General features: G+C 43.4%; 1 protein-coding gene across 1 annotated transcript; it reads left to right on the top strand.

Annotated features, from left to right (window-relative positions):
• Positions 1–396: 396 nt before the first annotated feature.
• Positions 397–19,408, top strand: HDAC3 (histone deacetylase 3). The gene is made up of 15 exons (XM_006866194.1): positions 397–503; positions 613–695; positions 1,793–1,935; positions 13,061–13,142; positions 13,253–13,309; positions 13,431–13,486; positions 13,870–14,003; positions 14,801–14,881; positions 15,231–15,304; positions 15,465–15,529; positions 16,617–16,706; positions 16,860–16,918; positions 17,343–17,422; positions 17,726–17,883; positions 19,339–19,408. The coding sequence occupies exons 1-15, from the start codon at positions 449–451 to the stop codon at positions 19,406–19,408; spliced, it is 1,287 nt and encodes a 428-aa protein (XP_006866256.1). The 5' UTR covers positions 397–448.
• Positions 19,409–19,649: the final 241 nt, after the last annotated feature.

Here is a 19,649-nt window from a genome sequence, read left to right as displayed (position 1 = left end):
CAGATGGGCAGTAGCAGGGATCTCCCCAGCGGGCAGGTAGAAGCCGGTCATCTGCACTGGAGCGTGTCTCCGAAGCCTCCTAGCAAGGTTTGTGCGGAGACCACAACTTGCACTCCCTTTGGGGGAAGGAAGCTGAATGAAAACCTCGATTCCCAGAGAATTTGACCCCAGCTGGGGAAAAAAATGGCCCTACCACGATGGGCCAGATGGTTCTCCTCGGGTACTCCAGCCGGGACGCCTAAGCCCTACAAAGCAAGAGGAGCGGGCCAGCCCAGGGGCGTGGTGAAATCACTGCAGGGGCGTGGTTAGGGCGTGGTCTCGCAGAGGCGGGATCTGGGCCTCCAAGTTCCGCAGAGGCGGGCTGCGTGCTTACGCAGCACGCAGGGCTGGGGGTGGGGCTGGCGGCCGGGCAGGCGGCGGAGGCGCGGGGCCTGCTCCCGCGGTCACCATGGCCAAGACTGTGGCCTATTTTTACGACCCGGACGTGGGCAACTTCCACTATGGTGAGAGACCAGGATTGTTGCGGGAGGGGTTTCGGGACTCAGAGGTTTTTAGGTAGGGGCTGCAACTCCAGGGTTGGAAACTGACGAACTCTCTTCTCCCCACCCCCAGGGGCTGGACACCCAATGAAGCCTCATCGCCTGGCATTGACCCATAGCCTGGTTCTGCACTACGGTCTCTATAAGAAGATGATCGTGAGTCCCGCTGCCTCTGCCGGGTGTTAGGGGTCGGGGAGCAATATCCTTAGGGTTAGGTGGGCTGGGCTGAATGTATCAGATGTGAAAAGTGAGTAAGGGGACTGAATAGAAGTCTCCCGGAGCAACCCACGCCTTCTCTTTTTGCTAATGAAATGCTAACGAAAATGCTAACGCTCTAGAGGGAGGGCAGTATCCTCTTTACAATCTATATCATCCATGCTGTCTTCTGTTTCATCAATACTCAAACCTTCATCACCTAGGCATATATATGGTTCCTCTAACTTGGAATTTATAACTATGATTTGGGACTATGACAGGCCCTACCATTAAGCATTGTGAGGGGAATGGGTCAGCAATCAATATGAATTGCATGAATCAATGAATTCCCTTAAGTTATTTGCATATATATAAGGAGCTCTGGTAGCGTACTCTTTACCAATCAGGCTGCTAATCCCAAGGTTGGCAGTTCGAAACTACCAGCTGTTCCGTGGGAGAAAGCTGAGGCTTTCTGCTCCTTTAAAGATTTATAGCCTTGGAAACCCCTGTGCAGGGTCACTATGATTCGAAACTGACTCCATGGTACTTAACAACAACATATACTATATATATATATATATGCCTCTTTTTATTTTCTGGAGAGGGAAAAACACTGTACTTTTTGCCTGATTTCCAAAAGGGCATATGAACTTCTCAAAAGATATGAAATCTCTGGTTTAGTCCCTTGAGTTTTAATTAGAAGATTGTCAGATACCCAGTATTATTTAACTCTAAAATGAAGAAGAACGCAGGGAGGAGATGAGTTTTGGAGAAAATCAGGAATAGACTTGGGGCAGGTTGATCAGGGCTCAAGGTTGAGGAGGCCTGGCTGGGTATGCAAAGGAGGAAGCAAGCCCAGTGTTTTTTAGGGAGCTTGATAGTAATCACCCACTTGGCTACTCAGAGCCTCTCTTCTTCAGACTCAGATTAACCTTTGCCTCCTAATGTAACAAGACTTCGTGTGGTGTGGGGACTGCTACGGGTGGTCTTGAACAGTCCCATGGTTGGGGTCATTGTGAGCAGTCTCAGCCCCACTCATTTTGTGTCTTCATCCCCAGGTCTTCAAACCATACCAGGCCTCCCAGCATGACATGTGCCGCTTCCATTCTGAGGACTACATCGACTTTCTGCAGAGAGTCAGCCCCACCAATATGCAAGGCTTCACCAAGAGCCTTAATGCTTTCAACGTGGGTGATGACTGGTAAGGAGAAGACTGGGACTTTTGACTCTAGGCACTTTGAAGGAGGACACTTGAGTGAGGTCTTGTGGCAACAGCAGTGGGAAGCTAAGAACAGGGTTTACTTATCAATGAAGCATCATCTTCTTATTTGTTTTTTCAGCTTCTATTAATTGATCATTTGCTATAGACCAGACCTGGTGTTAAGTGCTTAGGATACAATGAAGAAGAACAACAAAAATAGATAGGTGTGGGGATGGGCAATCAGTATGGCAATTGCAGTCTCGTGAAGAAGGCAATCATCTAATCTTCAAATAGATATAGTTGTGGTTGTACCAAGTCTTGTGAAGGGAGAGGTACACTACAGACTGTGAAAATGTGTAGTTGGTAGAATAATCTAGCTTAGGGTCAGGCTGGTCAGGGAAGGCTTCCTAGAGGAAGTAACAATGATTAGCTAAAATCTGAAGAAAGAGTAGTAGGTAATTAGTAAGAGGTGGTTGGACAGTGGGGATTACATGCAAAAGATCTGTGGTAGAGTAGAGTATGACTCATTTGAAGAACAGAAAACAGGCAGAGTGATTTGAATTGAGGCTAAAGAGATAGATGTGACCTGACCTTGTAAACAGCCCTATCAGGTAGAAAAGAGCCCTGATGGTGCAGTGGTTAAGCTCTCAGCTACTAAGTGAAAGTTTTAACTCAAAGTTCAAACCCACCAGCTGCTCCTCTGGAGGAAATCAATTTCCTAAGATTACAGTCTTGGAAATCCTATGAGTCAACTCAATGGCCATAGGTTTTGTTTTGTTTTATATTGTTTTATTATGTAAAGGGAAACAGTGAAAGTTATTTTAAAAGTAAAGGGGGATGATCTGACATTGTCAGGTTTATAATGAACTTGTCTTAGGTAGAAGACTCGGTAGTTCTTAGGTGCTGTTGAGTTGGTTCTGATCCATACCAACCCTATGTACAACAGAATGAAACATCACCTAGATCTGTGCCATCCTCACAATTGCTGTTATGCTTTAGCGAATTGTTGCTGCCACTGTGCCAATCTGTCTTGTTGGAGGACTTCCTATTTTTCACTGACCCTCCACTCCTTCTCTAGGGACTGGCCCCTCCTGATAACATGTCCAAAGTATTAGAGATGAAGTCTGGCCATCTCGGCTTCTAAAAAGCATTCTGGTTGTACTTCTTCCAAAACAGATTTCTTTGTTCTTTTGGCAGTCCATGCTACCTTTACTATTCTTCTCTAACACCCTAAATCAAGTGTATCAATTCTTCTAGTCTTTCTTATTCATTGCCCGACTTTCACATGCATATGAGGTTTTTGAAAATACCATGACTTGGATTGGGCCACACTTTAGTCTTCAAACTGACATCTTTGCTCTTCAACACTTTAAAGAGGTCTTGTGCAGCAGATTTGCCTAATGCAATATGCTGTTTGATTTCTTGACTGTTGTTTTCATGAGTGTTGATGGTGGATCCAAGCAAAGTGAAGTCTTTTGACAACTTCAATCTTTTCTCCATTTATCATGATGTTGTTTATTGATCCAGAGGTGAGAATTTTTGTTTTCATTATGTTGAGGTACAACCCATACCAAAGGCTTTGGTCTTTGATCTTCATCAGTAATTATTTTAAGTCCTCTTGGCTTTCATCAAGCAAGGTTGTGTCATCTGCATATTGTAGGTTGTTAATGAACCTTCCTCCAATCCTGATGCCTCGTTCTTCATATAATCCAGCTTCTCATATTATTTGCTCAGCATATAGATTGAGTAAGTATGGTAAAAGATTACAACCCTGGTGCATACCTTTCCTGATTTTAAACTGTTCAGTGTCTCCTTGTTCTATTTGAAGGACTGCCTCTTGGTCTATGTACAGGTTCTTCATTAGCACAATTAAGTGTTCTGGAATACTCATTCTTGGCGATGTTGTCCATAGCTTGTCTTGATCCATTCCACATAGTCGAAAGCATTTGCATAGTTAATAAAACACAGGTGTAAACATCTTTCTGATAGTCTCTGCTTTCAGCCAAGATCTGTCTGACATCAGCAATGATATCCCTTGTTCCACTTCCTCATCTGAATCCGGCTTGAGCCGCTGGCAGTTCCTTGTCAGTGTACTGTTGCAGCCATTTTTGAATTATCTTTAGTAAAATTTTACTTGCATGTGATATTAATGATATTGCCAACCATTTCTTTTTGGTACAGTGACTGTTTATTCCTTTCATATTCTTTTGATGCTTTCTGCATTATTCTATATTTTGTCCAAAGAAGCCTTCAAATCAAGGCTTAAATGTTTTTCCTCTGTTTTTTCAGCTTGAGAAATGCAAAGCATTTCTTCCTTTTTGAATTTCTAACTCCAGATCTTTTCATACTTCATTATATTTAACTTTGTCTTCCCAAGCTGCTCTTTTAAATTTTCTTTTCGTCTCTTTTACCTCTTCACTTCTTCCATTTGCTTGAGAATCTCTACGCTGGAGAGCAAGTTTCAGAGTCTCTTCTGATATCCATTTTGATCTTTTCTTTCTTTCTTGCCTTCTTAATGACCTTTTTCTTCCTTCCTGCATGATGTTCTTGATGTCATCCCACAACTCTTCAGGTCTTCTGTCATTAATGTCTAATGTATCAAATCTGTCCTTGAGATCTCTAAATTCAGGTGGTATAAATTCAAGGTCATATTTTAGCTCTTGGGGACTTGTTTTAATTTTCTTCTGTTTCAACCTGAACTTGTATAGGAACATTTGATGGTCTGTTCCACAATTTGCCCCTTGCCTTGTTTTGGCTGATGATACGGAGTTTTTCCACTGTCTGTTTCTACAGATGTAGTCAGTTTGATTTCTGTGTATTTCATCTGGTGAAGTGTATGTGTGTAATTAATTGTCTTTTATGTTGTTTAAAAATGGTATTTGCGATGAAGAAGTCATTGGTTTTATAAAATTCTGTCATGCTATCTGCGGCATCATTTCTATCATGTAGGTCATGTTTTCAAACTTCTGATCCTTCCTCTTTGTTGTTGACTCAACGTGGTGGTGGTGTTTTTAAGTGCCATTGAGTTGGTATCAACTCATAGCGACTCTATGCACAATAGAACGAAACACTGCCCAGTCCTGGGACAACGTCATAATCACTACGTCTGAGCCCATTGCTGCCACCACTGTGCCAATCCATCTCTTTGGGGCCCTTCCTCTTTTTCTCTGACTCTCCACTTTACCAAACATGATATCCTTCTCCAGTGACTGGTCCCTCCTGATAATATGTCTGAACGAAGTATGAGAGACGAAGTATGGCCATCTTCTCTGGCTGCACTTCTTCCAACACTGATCCATTGGTTCCATGGTACTTACAATACTCTACTCCAACACCATGACTCAAATACATCAATTCCTCTACAGTCTTCTGTATTCACTGTCCAACTTTCACAAGCATATGAGGTTATTGAAAATTTGGTGGCTTGCATCAGGCGCACCCTAGTCTTCAAACTGACATCCTTGCACGTCAACACTTTAAAGAGGTCTTGTGCAGCAGATTTGACCAATGCAATATGTTGTTTGATTTCTGACTGTTGCTTCCATGTGTGTTGATGGTTGATCTGGCAAAATGAAGTCTTTGACAACTTCAGTCTTTTCTCCGTTTGTATGGATATTGTTTATTGGTCCATTGGTGAGAATTTTTGTTTTCTTTACACTGAGATATAATCCATGCTGAAGGCTGTGGTCTTTGATATTTATACATAAGTATTTTAAGTCCTCTTCACTGTTAGCAGGCAAGATTGTATCATCTGCATATCGCAGATTGTTAATGAGTCTTATGACTCTTAGCGACCCTCTATAGGGTTTCTGGTGAGTGGCTGGTGAGTTTGAACTGCTGACAGGATGGTAGTGGTGTGCCATGGAGTTGGTTCTAACCTTGAAGTTCAAACTGACCTTGCGGTCAGGTGCTTATCCTAGAGTGCCACATCTGACTGCTAGCGACCCTGTATAGAGTTTCCGAGATTTCCTTCGGGTTAGCAATGCATTGCTTATCCTACAGCACCACACAAGGACTTCCATCCCTGTATGTTGTTGTTGTTAAGTGCCATCGAGTCAGGTCTGCCTCATAGAGACCCTGTATAGGGTTTCTGAGGAGCAGCTGATAAACTTGAACCGTCGATCTTGTGGTTCAAATGACCTTGCAGTCCATCTCATTAACCCATAGCGCCACACCAGAATTCCTCTTTACCTGTATATATCCATGAAAAAATAGTAACCATAACAGCCCCCACCTACTCAATTAAAAAAAATTTTTTTTTAATTTAGAAAAAATTTCTAATCTATCTAAAAGCATGAACCCCTGTTATTCATCAGTAATTATGAACACATGAACAGTCTTATTTTATCTTTACCTATTCCAAGTGTAGGAGCACTGGTAGTCTGGTGGGTTACAAGTTGGGCTGGTAATCACAAGGTTGGCAGTTCAAATCTACTAGCGGCACTGCATTAAAAAGATGAAGCTTTCTGCTCCTACAAAGATTTACAGTCTCAGAAACCCTGTTCAGGGTCACTATGATATCGAACTGACTTCATGTCACATAACCACTACCACCATTCCAGATGTAGGAGTCCTGGTGTGGTGCTATAGGATAAGCACTGCGCTGCCGACTGCAGGGTTGTTGACTCAAACCCACCAGCCGCTCCTAGGAATCCTCAGAAGTCCCATCTGTGCAGGGTCGCTATAAGTCAGGATGGACTCAACGGCACCGACAACAACATTCATGATGACACAACCTTTCATCCATTGTGTAGCTTAAATATTGTCCTCCTTTTTTTTTTTTTTAAAAAAAAGTTATAACCACAGTATCATCATCACATCTAAGAAATGAATTGTAATTCCTTAACATCAGACAGTCAGCTAGTATTCAAATTGCTCCAGTTGTCTCATTTCCCCCCGCCCCCCAGTAGGCTGGTTTAAATAAAGTCCTTTCATTGTATTTGGTTGACATGACTCTTAAGACTTTTAATCTGTGGCTTTTCACCTCTCCCTTTGAATTTATTTCTTGAAAACCATGTTGTTGATCCTGGAGAGTTTCCTCCAACAGCTACCATTTCTTTTATCTTTTTAAAGGTTTTTATTGTGGATTGAGTGAAAGTTTACAGGACAGATCATCAGTTTTACATTCAACAAATCATACACCTTGTTTCATTACAATGATTATAATCCCCTCCATGTACCCATCCATTATAGTATTTCTCTCTATTCACTTTAGCTCTTTTTTTTTTTAAACATTGAGTCATGTATAATAATTTTCACCACCAAAGGGCACATTCTGCAAGCCTGCCTCCTGGCCGCCAGCTCTCAGTCCCTCTCTTCCCATGAATCTAGAGTCCTCAGCTGCTCCCTCTCCCCATGTCCCCGTCTCTGCCTCCATCTCTGGTGTTGCTGCTTCTTGGATAAGGTCTCACATTCCGCTTGTGCTCTTCTCCCTTGATGGTACTAGGGTCCTTTGTTTCTGGACTGTAAGATAAACTACCCCCCAACCCCCCATTTCTGTTACAAAACTTCAACCTTTATAATTGTAACAGTCGCAATTTGTTCTTTTTTTTTACATCTTCCTCTAGTCAAGTTCTGATTATCAAGCCATCGAGGCTAGGTCAAATGGGTACTATCTGCAATTTTGGGTGTTCTTGTGAGACACCTCACTTCATATCAGCTGGAGGCTTCACTCTCAGCTATAGTCCTCTGTGGCTATGTCCTTGTTCATAGGCTCAGGTGTCCCAGGTCTCACACTTTGGACCAACCAGCTTTCCTCTTTTCTCTCTCATCTCCCGGTCAACGAAAGTCTGGAATGTGGTCGAACTCAGCCCATTTCTTCATTGCTGCCTTACCCCCTCTTCCAATCACCAACAGACCAACATGGGCACCAGCAAGCTTACATGCCTGCTCATGTGTTCCCTTTGAGTTTCAGTCATAAAGGTGGGGTTTATCTGGATGGAACTTGATTGCTTGCCTTGATAGCTTCTCAGCGAACAACTTGCTTATTCTTATAGTAGCCAGTCATACTGCCCTTTTTGTTTTGGGTTTTTCCTGATGATCTTTCTTTGAAGATGTATCTTCTGTTGCTCTAGCTATTCCAGGCTGGTCGTCTTGTCCTTTCTAGTGTGAATGTCCCACCTCATATGGTTCTAGATGGGACTCAGGATTTCACCTAAGGTCCTATACCCTGCAAAGGCTCCGCAGGAGGCCTATTTCACTGGGTAAGTTCTAGTACCCCTTTTAGGTATTTCAATCAGTTATAGGCTGAAGACGGGCTTACAAGCTTTCTATAATCATGTTTCCCGACATTCCGTTCTATCCAAATCAAGTTTCCATTTTACAATAGTAGGCAAGGGAAACCAATATATATAAGACAGTCCAGCATCTTAGTGTTATTTCCTCTTTTCCAACTTTCCCTTGATCCCTGCATCACAGAGCCCTGTTGTTTCAAGGTTGAGCATGCCTCACTATTTACCTCTGTCCCATTTAACCCATGCAAACCTGTCTCCGTGTTCCCCTATCTACCTTGTTCTTCCACTCCTTCCCCCTTCTTGTGTACTGCCTTCCCCAACATCAAACTATGATGTGTCTGCCCCTACCCTGTGCTCTACCAACAGCTGCCATATCTTGAGTGCTTCTTGTGCTAGGTACTACGCTGCTGGAGACTGGTACAGCCACCTAGTTCTCACCCCAGCCCTGTAATGTAATCATCCTTTTTCTGATGTTATGTATGAGTAAACTGAAGTTTTGGAGATTAGGTCATTTACCCTGAGTCACATAAGTGGTAAGTGGTGGCAGGATTCAAATCCAGACCATGTTTTTAAGCCACTAGAAAAATCTGTTTCCCTGAAATACCCTAACCAACAGAAGCAGCCAGTGCTGGTGGATAGAGGCCAACTCCTTAGGCAGGCTGTGAGCACCTTCCTAACCTTATCCCTTCCTGATGCCTAGAATACCTTCCTGGAATGCCATTCACCAAGGTTTTCCCAGTCTTCACATCACCTCCATGTAGCCTGTCTTGACCACACCAGCCCACAGGACTCAGTCCCTCTGCACACATTGCACTGTTCACATGCTCTCTTGGGAGGTATCCTTGGTTTTGTTTTTTTGTTGTTGCTATATCCGAGTCCACTTTATAGGTCTGGAAATGCAGAGTCAGCCCTTGGGCCACAGCTGAGACCCTGTAGATGTCCTCTGTGCAGTTGTAAAATGCTACCATGTGCTGACTTGCACTGCGTTTAGTGGGCTCTCAAACTTACACCACAGTTGAGAATCAGGACTCCCTCTCCCTTTTAATTTGTTTTGTTTCTTTTCAAAGTAATCTAATATAAAAAGTCAAATTGTGTCTCAGGGCTTTTAATGGGCGAGGGTGGGGTGGAGGAGGGACAGCCCCAGGCCTGTCCCTTCTATCCATAAATCCCTCTGCAGTGACAGCTACTTTCAGCTCCCTTAGTTATCTCTCCTATCTTTGGATTTCAAAACAGTAATACTAACCTGATGGCACAGTGCTTAAGTCACTGACTGCTAATCAAAAGGTTGTGATTCAAACCTCCTGGCTGCTTCATGGGAGAAAGATACAGCAGTCTGCTTCCACAAAGATTTACAGCCTTGGAAACCCTGTGGGGTGGTTCTACTCTGTCATGTAGGGTTGCTTCGACTCAGAATCCACTTGACCACATAGGAGTTGGTAACCTACTACCACTGCTACTAGCATGTAGTACTTCTGTAATGCCTACTGTGGGTCAAGAGCTGTTCTAAATGCTGTACAGCTATTGTTTGGTTGCTGTTAGGTGCCATCGAGTAGATCCTGATTCATAGCCACTCATGTAACAGAGTAGAACTGACCCCTACTGTTTTCTAGGTGGTATTCTTTGGAGTCCTGGTGTGACGATGTAGGTCAAGCACTGGAACTGCAAGGTCAGTGGTTTAAGTTCATCAGCCACTCCTTGGTACCCTATGCAGGGTCGCTATGAGTCGGAACCGACTCGACAGCACTTAACAACAACAACAACAACAACAACAACATTCTTTACAGGAGCAGATTGTCAGTTCTTTCTCCTTCGGTGCTACTTGTTGTTAGATGCCACTGAACCGATTCTGACTCATACAGTACTGCCCAGTCCTTTGCCACCCTCACTCACAGTTGTTATGTTTGAGCCCACTGTTGCTGCCACTGTGTCAATCATGTCGTTAGGAGTCATCTTCTTCTTTGCTGACGCTCCACTTTATCAAGCATGATATCTTTCTCTAGGGATTGAGTCCTCCTGAGAGCTTGTCTAATGAATGAGAGATTAGATCTTATCATTTCCCCTTCTAATCCAGCTTCTTGGATTTGCTCAATGTACAGGTTCTAGGTGGTATTCTTTGGAGTCCTGGTGTGATGTAGGTTAAGCACTGGAACTGCATTTGTTTTGATTTTTTTCAAAGTATGATGAAAGGCACAAACCTTTCCTTATTTTCAACCATTCAGTATCGCCTTGTCCTGTTCCAATGACTGCCTCTTGGTCTATGTACAGGCTCCTCATGAGCACAATTAAGTATTCTGGAATACCCATTCTTTCTAGTGTTGTCCAAAGTTTGTCATGATCCACACAGTTGAATGCCTTTGCATAGTCAATAAAGCATAACTAAACATCTTTCTGGTATTCTCTGCTTTTCTCCAAGAGCCATCTGACGACAGCAGTGATATCCCTTGTTCTACGTCCTCTTCTAAATCTGGCTTGAATTTCTGGCAGCTCCCTGTTAATGTACTGCTGCAACCATTGTTGAATTATCTTCAGCAACACTTTTCTTGCATGACATTAATGATATTGTTAGAAGATTTCTGCATTCTGTTTGGTCATCTTTCTTTGGAATGGGCCCAGATATATTTATCTTCCAATCACCTGGCCAGGTAGCTGTCTTCCAAATTTCTTGGCATAGATGAGTCAGCGCCTCCAGAACTGTATCACTTTGTTGGAACATTTCAATTTGTATTCATCAATTCCTGGATCCTTTTTTCTCCAGTGCTGCTTGGACTTCTTCCTTCAGTACCATTAGTTCTTGATCATATGCTACCTCTTGAAATGGTTCAGTGTTGATTGTTTATTTTTGGTAAAGTAATTCTGTGTATATGCCTTCCTTCTTCTTTTGATGCTTCCTGGATTGTTCAGTATTTTGCCCAGAGAATCTTTCAATAGTGCAAGTCAAGGCCTGAATTTTTTCTTCATTTCTTTCTGCTTGAGAAATGCTAAGTGTGTTCTTCCCTTTTGGTTTTCTAACTTCAAGTCTTTGCTCATTTCATTATAATACTTGACTGTGTCTTCTCTAGCTGCCCTTTGACATTTTCTGTTCAGCTCTTTCACTTCATTTCTTATATTCCCTTCAGCATTTCAATGCTGGAAAGCAAGTTTCAGAGTCTTTTCAAACATCCACTTTGGTCTTTTCTTTCTTTCCTGTCTTCTTAATGACCTTTTGCTTCATGGATGATATTTTATCTTCATGGATGATATTCTAGATGTCATCCCATAACTCTTCTGGTTTTTGGTCATTGGTGTCTAATGTATCAAATCTGTTCTTGAGATGGTCTCTAAATTCAAGCCTGATCTATTCAAGGTCATATTTTGGCTCTTGTGGACTTGTTTTAATTTCCTTCAGCTTCAGCCTGAAGTTACCCCCGGCGTTGTTTTGGCTGATGATTTTGAGTTTCATCATCTTTTCCCACAGATGTAGTCAGTTTGATTATTGTTTATTCCATCTCTTTAGGTCCATGTATATATTGCTTTTAATGTTGATAAAAGGTATTTGCAGTGAATAAGTTGTTGGTCTTGAAGAATGCTATTATGCAGTCTCTAGCGTCAGCATTGCTTCTGTCACCAAGGTCATATTTTCTAATTACTAATCTTCTCTTTTTTTTCCACCCAACTTTTGCATTCCAATTGCCAGTTATAAATGCATGTTGACTGTATGTTTGATCAATTTCAGACTGAAGAAATTAGAGAATATTTCAGTTTTATCATCACTAGCTTTAGTGGTCAGGAGAAAGATGAGGCTTTCTGCTGCTGCAAAGATTTACTGCTTTGGAAACCCTATACAGGGTCACTATGATTTGGAACTGCCTCCATAGCACTTAACAACAGTAGCTTTAGTGGTTGGTGTGTAATTTGCATAATAGTATTATTAACTGGTCTTCCTTGTATGTTTATGGATATCATCCTTTCACAAATCACATTGTACTTCACGATAAATTTTGAAATGCTCTTTTTGACAATGAATGTGATACCATTCCTCTTCAATTTGTTGTTCCCAACACATTAAACTATATGGTTGTTTGATTCTAAATACCAGTCCATTTTGACTCACTAATGCCTAGGATATCAATCTTTATGTACTGCACTTCATTTTTGACGACTTGACGTTTTCCTAGATTCATACCTTATGATTATTAATGGATATTTGCAGATGTTTCTTAGTTTGAGTTTGCCCCATCAGTAAATGAAGATCCAGAAAACTTTGCTCTGTTCACATCATTAATGTCACGTCTATTTTGAGGAGGCAGGTCATCCCCATTCATATTTTGAGTGCCTTCTAACCTGAGGGGCTCATCTTCATGTACTATATCTGACAAGGTTTTGCAGCTGTTCATAAGGTTTTCAGTGGCTAACCATTCAGAAGGGGTCTGCCTCCTCTCCTCCTCCCTACTTTGTCTTAGTCTGGAGGCTCTGCTGAAACTTGCCCACCATGGATGACCCTGCTGGTATTGAAAATACCAGTGATATAACTTCAAGCATCACAGCAACACACAAGCTACCACAGTATGACAAACGAAGACAGATGAGTGGTGGTGCAGAGCTGTTGGGTGAGGGTTCAAATGGCCAAACTTTTAGTTAACAGTCATGTGCTTACCCATTGTAGCATCAGGGTTCTGTGTACATTATATAACATTATATACCTTTTAATTCTCTAGATGTGTGTTTGATGTCACTTAAATATTTATTGTGTCACAGGGCTAGCCCATATTACTTATATGAATTCACAGAAAACTTAATGTAGGAGGGACGGGTAGAGCGTTATTGAAGAATGGCGATTGGAAGGGTTTGTGGTAAGGAGAGGGAGGGCTATAGACTGAGGCAGAAGGGTTCCAACTGGATCTTCTCCCCTACAGCCCAGTGTTTCCCGGGCTCTTTGAATTCTGCTCCCGTTACACAGGCGCATCTCTGCAAGGAGCGACCCAGCTGAATAACAAGGTGAACATAACCCTGAGTCTTCTTTCCCCTTTCCCCTGGATCTCTGGACTCAGGACTCCTAGCTTTATCGTGGGCTGAGGAGGGCTGTGAGTTTGGTATTTGCCTTTCAGATCTGTGATATTGCCATTAACTGGGCTGGTGGTCTGCACCATGCCAAGAAGTTTGAGGTGAGTGAGGATGTGACCGGGGAGACAATGGCCACTTTAGGGTAGGTGGTCAGGATGTCAGAAGGGGTAAGCTGGATAGAAGAATTGTTCCTCTCTTTATAAGACCACTGTCTTGCCATAGGCTTCGGGTTTCTGCTATGTCAATGACATTGTAATCGGGATCCTGGAACTGCTCAAGTAAGTAACCTGGGAGGAGGTGCTGGGGCTTATGAAACTCCTGACTACACAGTTCCTCAGACCTGGCTCTGACCTCCACCCTTACTAGCTTCACCTAAGTTCTTGATGCACTCCTCAGCTGTCTCTTCCTCTGCTCTGCCTCAGATCCCCAGCCACCTACTCACATTTCAGCCTTCTCTGCACAGCCCTCTCCTGGCCCTGCCTCTTGCCTCCAGGCTGAGCCTCAGGGTTCTCCTAAGGAGCTGGTGGGATTAAGTTTCAGGTGACTTGAGTAGAAGCCGACTCTTCATAATTCCAGAGCCCATGTTTGAAAGGAGTGTGCTACGTGGTGTTCCTTCCCAGGGTTTACCTCTGCCTCAGACTCAGTTTCGCCCTTATCCCAGGTACCACCCTCGGGTGCTCTACATCGATATTGACATCCACCATGGTGACGGGGTTCAGGAAGCCTTCTACCTCACTGACCGGGTCATGACAGTGTCCTTCCACAAATATGGAAATTATTTCTTCCCTGGTACAGGTATAGAAATAGGGGTTACTCTCCCCTTCATAACCTTCAGCTTTTTAACCGTGACTGTCTCTCAGTCTTCAGGTCTCAGATGTCACCTCCTCAGTTAAAGTTATCACTTCCTTCCCCATTGCTCTGTCAAATTACCGTTTGTTCCTCTGACAGCACTAACTGCTGTTTGTATTTATTGTGTTGGCGTTTTGTTTACCATCTCCCTCCTCATTATCTCACTTCCCAAGAATATAAGCTTGCTGGGATTTCATTCGTTCTGTTGACCAGTGCCATAGTTGTTGTGAAGTGCCATCGAGCCAGTTTCAACTCATAGCAACCCTGTATAGGGTTTCCAAAGAGTGGGTTTGAACCACCAACCTTGTGGTTAACATTATAGTGCTTAACCTACAGCACCACACCAGGACTTCAGTGCCATAGTGGTGTTGGTGTTGGTTATGTGCCGTGGACTTGGTTCCGCCTCATAGCAACCCTGCATAGGGTTTCCGAGGCTGTAAATCTTTATGGGGACAGAAAGCCTCATCTTTCTCCCACGGAACCACTGGTAGTTTCAAACTGCTGACCTTGAGATTAACAGGCCGACTTGTAACCACTACGCTACCAGAGCCTCTTCCAGTGCCATAGTAGGTCCTCCAAAAAACAAAGTTGAAATGAATGTAAGCTGTACGAGACTTGCTCTAGGGAGTCTGCAAATATGTTGATGTGAGAAACCCTCAGGGTGTGGGTTGGAGTTGTTGAAGCACCTGAGTTATGGGTGCTCCCTGTGACTCTCAGCTCTTCTTCCACCCATGGCCCCATAGGTGATATGTATGAAGTTGGGGCTGAAAGTGGCCGCTACTACTGCCTCAATGTGCCCCTGAGGGATGGCATCGATGACCAGAGTAAGTGCTGTAGACTTTTCCCTACTCACTGCTCCTCCTTTCCCTGAATTAACTTCTGCAACTGTTGGGCCAAGTGTCTTTAAGGATGAATGGCCTTACAAGGGATCATTAGACCCTGGAAAATGGATGCAATGTATTGCATGTATGTGCACTTTTCTGGGTTAAGGCTCACTAGCTTTAATCAGTCGATCAAAAGGATTTGGACCCCCACCACAAGTTCACAACCAATAGTTGGGTTCTTTGGGTTGTCCTTTCCTTAGCTACATGCTCTCTCAACCCCCTTTTCCTCTTGTTCCCTGTCTCCCCATCCCCTTGGGGTGCCAGGTACCCATCTTTGGCCCTCTCCCAGGTTACAAGCATCTTTTCCAGCCAGTTATCAACCAAGTGGTGGACTTCTACCAACCCACGTGTATTGTGCTTCAGGTAATATTGTCATTCCCCCTTGGGAGACCTCTGCCTGGGCTTGCAGGGAGAGAATGGGAAGAGCTACATCTCTGGATCTGTGCGGAAGGGACGTGAAGGACGTCTGTGGCGCTCTGAACAATTACCTCACTGCGGCTGTGTATGATTTTGCTTTTTGCAGTGTGGAGCTGACTCTCTGGGCTGTGATCGATTGGGCTGCTTCAACCTTAGCATTCGAGGACATGGGTGAGACTCACCCTTCTTTCATTTCTTCAGGTTTTCAGTGACTTGGGACCCCAATACATGGAGTGGTAGGAGTTGGGGAATTGGCCTCAACACTTGTTGGGAATCCAAAATGACTGCAAATTGTTCTTGATCCAGAAATATCACCTTGAACAGGGCTCCCCTGATCAAGCTGATCATTCACAATAGGATTTAGTGTAGGGAATAAACAAAATAAGTAAGCAAACAGAATAACTTGATTGTTATCCTATGAAGAAAAAAACAAATACATATATATGTATAGAAAAGTAAGACTCAGGATAACAGTGGGCACCTCCTTAAGATCGCCTGACTGAAAGTTTCCTCAGGAGGTGAAATTTGAGCTAAGGCCTGGTGGTAAAAAGGAGCAAGCCCGAAGGGGAGCAGAGGGAAGTCTGTCGCAGGCAGGGAAGATCTGGTGTAGTGGAGGAGAGGAAGTGAAACCAGTGAGGCAGGAATCGGCAAGCTGGAGGTGGCTTGAGGGAAGATCCTAGGAGCCAGCAGTGGTGAAGTTGTGGGGGGCCTATAGGCCCTGGTAAGGAGTTTGAATCATACTCCAAATATGATGGCAAACCACTGGTGGATTTTAAGCTGGCAAATGACATGTTCCAAATTGTGTTTGGAAGTGACTGCTCTGATTGCTGAATGGAGAAAGGCTTGGTGGGGAGAGGCTCAGGAGTGGAAGTGGGAAGACTAGTTAGAAACTATTGGTGTTGTCAGGTGGGATGCCACAAAGGGTGTTGAGCAGGACAGAAGTGTACTTACTTTAAACTTTTAATTGAGATATGAGAGAGCTTAAAAAAAAATTCATGGAAAAGTGCAATTAAAAGATAATCGAATTTTTCCATGATCTTCTTTTTTGAAGCACCCCCTCACCCTTTACAACACATATGCAATGAAGTACAGAAATTTTCAGGGTATAATTCATAGACTTCCACCACCCAGACTGGCATACAGAACATTTCTCACTTATCAGAAGGTTCCCCTGTGTTCCCTTCCAGGTAACACATAGGGGTGTATACTTAAACTTTTGATAACTTCCTCCACCCATTTCTCTGGTTCCTTTTAACAGGGAATGCGTTGAATATGTCAAGAGCTTCAATATCCCTCTACTGGTGCTAGGTGGTGGCGGCTATACTGTCCGAAATGTTGCACGTTGCTGGTGAGCACCCTTGCTGAGTTATTCTGCCTTCTCATTTTATGTGAGCAAGGGGCTCTCTCAGAACTGGCCTGTCAGACCCTTCAGCCTACCTGCTCAGCTTTTCCTCTTCCTCCTTGTCTCTCTTCCCCCATCCCTCCCCTCAATTGCTTTCAGGACTTATGAGACGTCGCTGCTGGTAGAAGAAGCCATTAGCGAGGAACTTCCCTATAGTGGTAAGAATCATCCCAGGATACCCCCACAACAGTAAGCCCATTTCCACAAGATCCCAGAATGGCCTTGTTTGAGGGCAAGTGTGAAATGTAACCTTCTCAGAGTTCTTCACACTAAACCTCTGGGCCCAGAGCAGGGGAATAATGGGGGTCTGAAGGAAAAGAAAGAAAGAGACAGGGGAATTCTCGGGCCCTGCGTGGACCGTTTTCCTCTTATTCTGTGCCAGTTCTAGGAAAAAGTGCACATGAAAAGTCCACACAGAAAAACCCCGACTACAATAAATGCACACAGGGTCAATTGCTAGCCCTAGCCCTATTCCTAATTAGTTACATGGATTTTTCCTGTGTGGGCTTTTCCACGTGTTTTTTTTTTTGTTGTTGTTACCTTCTGAGCCATACTGTTTCTTCCTAACCTCCCCACCCCAAGAATACTTCGAGTACTTTGCCCCGGACTTCACGCTCCATCCCGATGTCAGCACCCGCATTGAGAATCAGAACTCACGCCAGGTCAGTAACTCAGAGAAGCTGCACACAGAGTTTGGGTGTTGGGGAGCCCAGGAGAGGTTCAGGCTGTGGAAGTAGCAGAAAGCAGACAAAAGATGGAAATTGTAAATCACCACTATCACTGTTACCTGCTAGGTGGCAGCCAAGATGAAAGTAGCGGCAATCAGTGTTGTCAACTAGGGAACCTGAACTAGAGATAACCACTGGGATTAAAACCAGGAGAAGAGTAGGGATAGATGTTTGGACATGTGGATGCTCTAGGAATCACTGGGAGCTGCTCACACTCTTATTTCTCATCACAACCAGTATCTGGACCAGATCCGCCAGACAATCTTTGAGAACCTGAAGATGCTGAACCACGCACCTAGTGTCCAGATTCATGATGTGCCCTCTGACCTCCTGGCCTATGACAGAACAGATGAGGCTGATGCAGAGGAGAGGGGTCCTGAGGAGAACTACAGCAGGTCTGGGGGCAAGACCTGAGAGCAGAGAGTCCCAACAGGCTCTTGGGGGAGGGTTTAGAGGGAAACAGTAAATCTGCTTAGTGTAGTTATTTCTGGCTCTTCGCCATTAGTATGCCTACTCCTGGGTCTGTTATAACTCCTCCATTTGTTTTTCTTTCCCCTGTTTTGATTATTACAAAAGTCCTCGTGTGGTACTGTAAGATAAGCAGTGGACCACAGGGTGGCGGTTCAAACTCACCAGCCGCTCCTCGGAAACCCTATATAGGGTCACTATGAGTCTCGGAACCAACTCAATGGCACTTAACAACAACAATAAAAACATTGTATATTTATTTGTAGAAATTTCACACAGCACCAAAATATGTTAAGTTTGCTTTCACACAATTACAAGCTCATTCCACAAAAATAACCACTGTTAATAATGTGATTTGTATTTTTTTAGACAGGCCTTGTTATATGGGGTACAAGTATACTATTCTTACTGTACATATAAATGCATATATACGTTCAGTTTCAGTTTGTTGCTTTTGCATTTATGTATTTGTTTTAAATACAAGTAAAATACATGTTGCTCTTCAAGTTAAGGTTGGCTTTTTTCTTTTTTTTTAAACAATGTATCTTTCCATGTCAATATAGATAGAAGCAGATCTGTATCATTATTGTGTCAGCTGTGTAATATTCTGTTGTGTGGACATAGTATAATCAAAACAGTTACCTTTGATGGACATTTTGATTATTTTCCATTTTTTTTTCACTAATGTAAAGAATGTGGCAATGAATCCCCTCATATAGACATCTTTGCATGCTTGTTTGAGTATTTCACTGGGTTAGATTCCTAGAATTGTTGCTACTGGTCAAAGTCTGTGCTTCCTAAAATTTTGTAATTTTTTTTCTAAATTACCTTCCAAAGTCTGTAGCATTTTACTCATTCCTTCCAGCTCACTGCCCACATTCTGCTCTCTAAGGTCCTGGACTGCTCCCTCTTAAACTTCTTCAGGTCCTGTTTTTTTGTTGCTTTTTTTTTTTTTTTTTTTTTAAATCTTCGTAATGATCCTGCCTGACATTTCATCAGTTTCCTCCTGTTACTCTTTTATGTTACTCACTGTATTTCATTTTATTTATAGCATTTTGCACCATCTGAAGTGATGATAAGACTTATTTTCTTCGTGAGTTATTGACACTCTCGTTGATTAAATATACTGTTTGAGGGTAGACAGAAACCCTGCCTGGCTTGTTTTCTGCTATATTGCTCAGACCTACAACAGTGACTGGGGCAAAGTAGCCCCTCACTAAGTGTGCATTAAGTACATGGCTGGCTGGCTGGGTAGCAGTCGGAGGAAAGGATGGTTTCCTGTCAGGGGCCAGGTACTGAGTGGTGGCTCCAGAGAGTATTTCTGTGGGAGCAGACTGGAACTTGGAGAGTGGGGTTCTAACCTTTCTCCCTTTGCTTTGCAGGCCAGAGGCACCCAATGAATTCTATGATGGAGACCATGACAATGATAAGGAAAGTGACGTGGAAATTTAATAGTAGCTGGGGATGCTCTATCCCAGTGGAGTCCTTTTCACCTCTTGGTTGGGCAGAGGGAAAAGGTGTGACTTTGCATTCCTGGACTGGTCACCCCAGGGCCTGTGATCAACCCTGGGAAAGGGTGTAGAGTCCATCTGTGGTTCTGCAACCAACTATCCTCTTTCCTCCCTGTCCCCAGACCTGACAATGGTACCTGTTTGGGAGGGGAAGGAGGTAAAATCAGCTGCCCTGGGTCATA

This window comes from Chrysochloris asiatica, unplaced genomic scaffold, assembly GCF_000296735.1.
Source record: "Chrysochloris asiatica unplaced genomic scaffold, ChrAsi1.0 scaffold00087, whole genome shotgun sequence".
Classification (NCBI taxonomy): Eukaryota; Metazoa; Chordata; class Mammalia; order Afrosoricida; family Chrysochloridae; genus Chrysochloris; species Chrysochloris asiatica.
The sequence above is the reverse complement of the archived record's forward strand: the minus strand, read 5'-3'. Positions and strand labels throughout refer to the sequence as shown.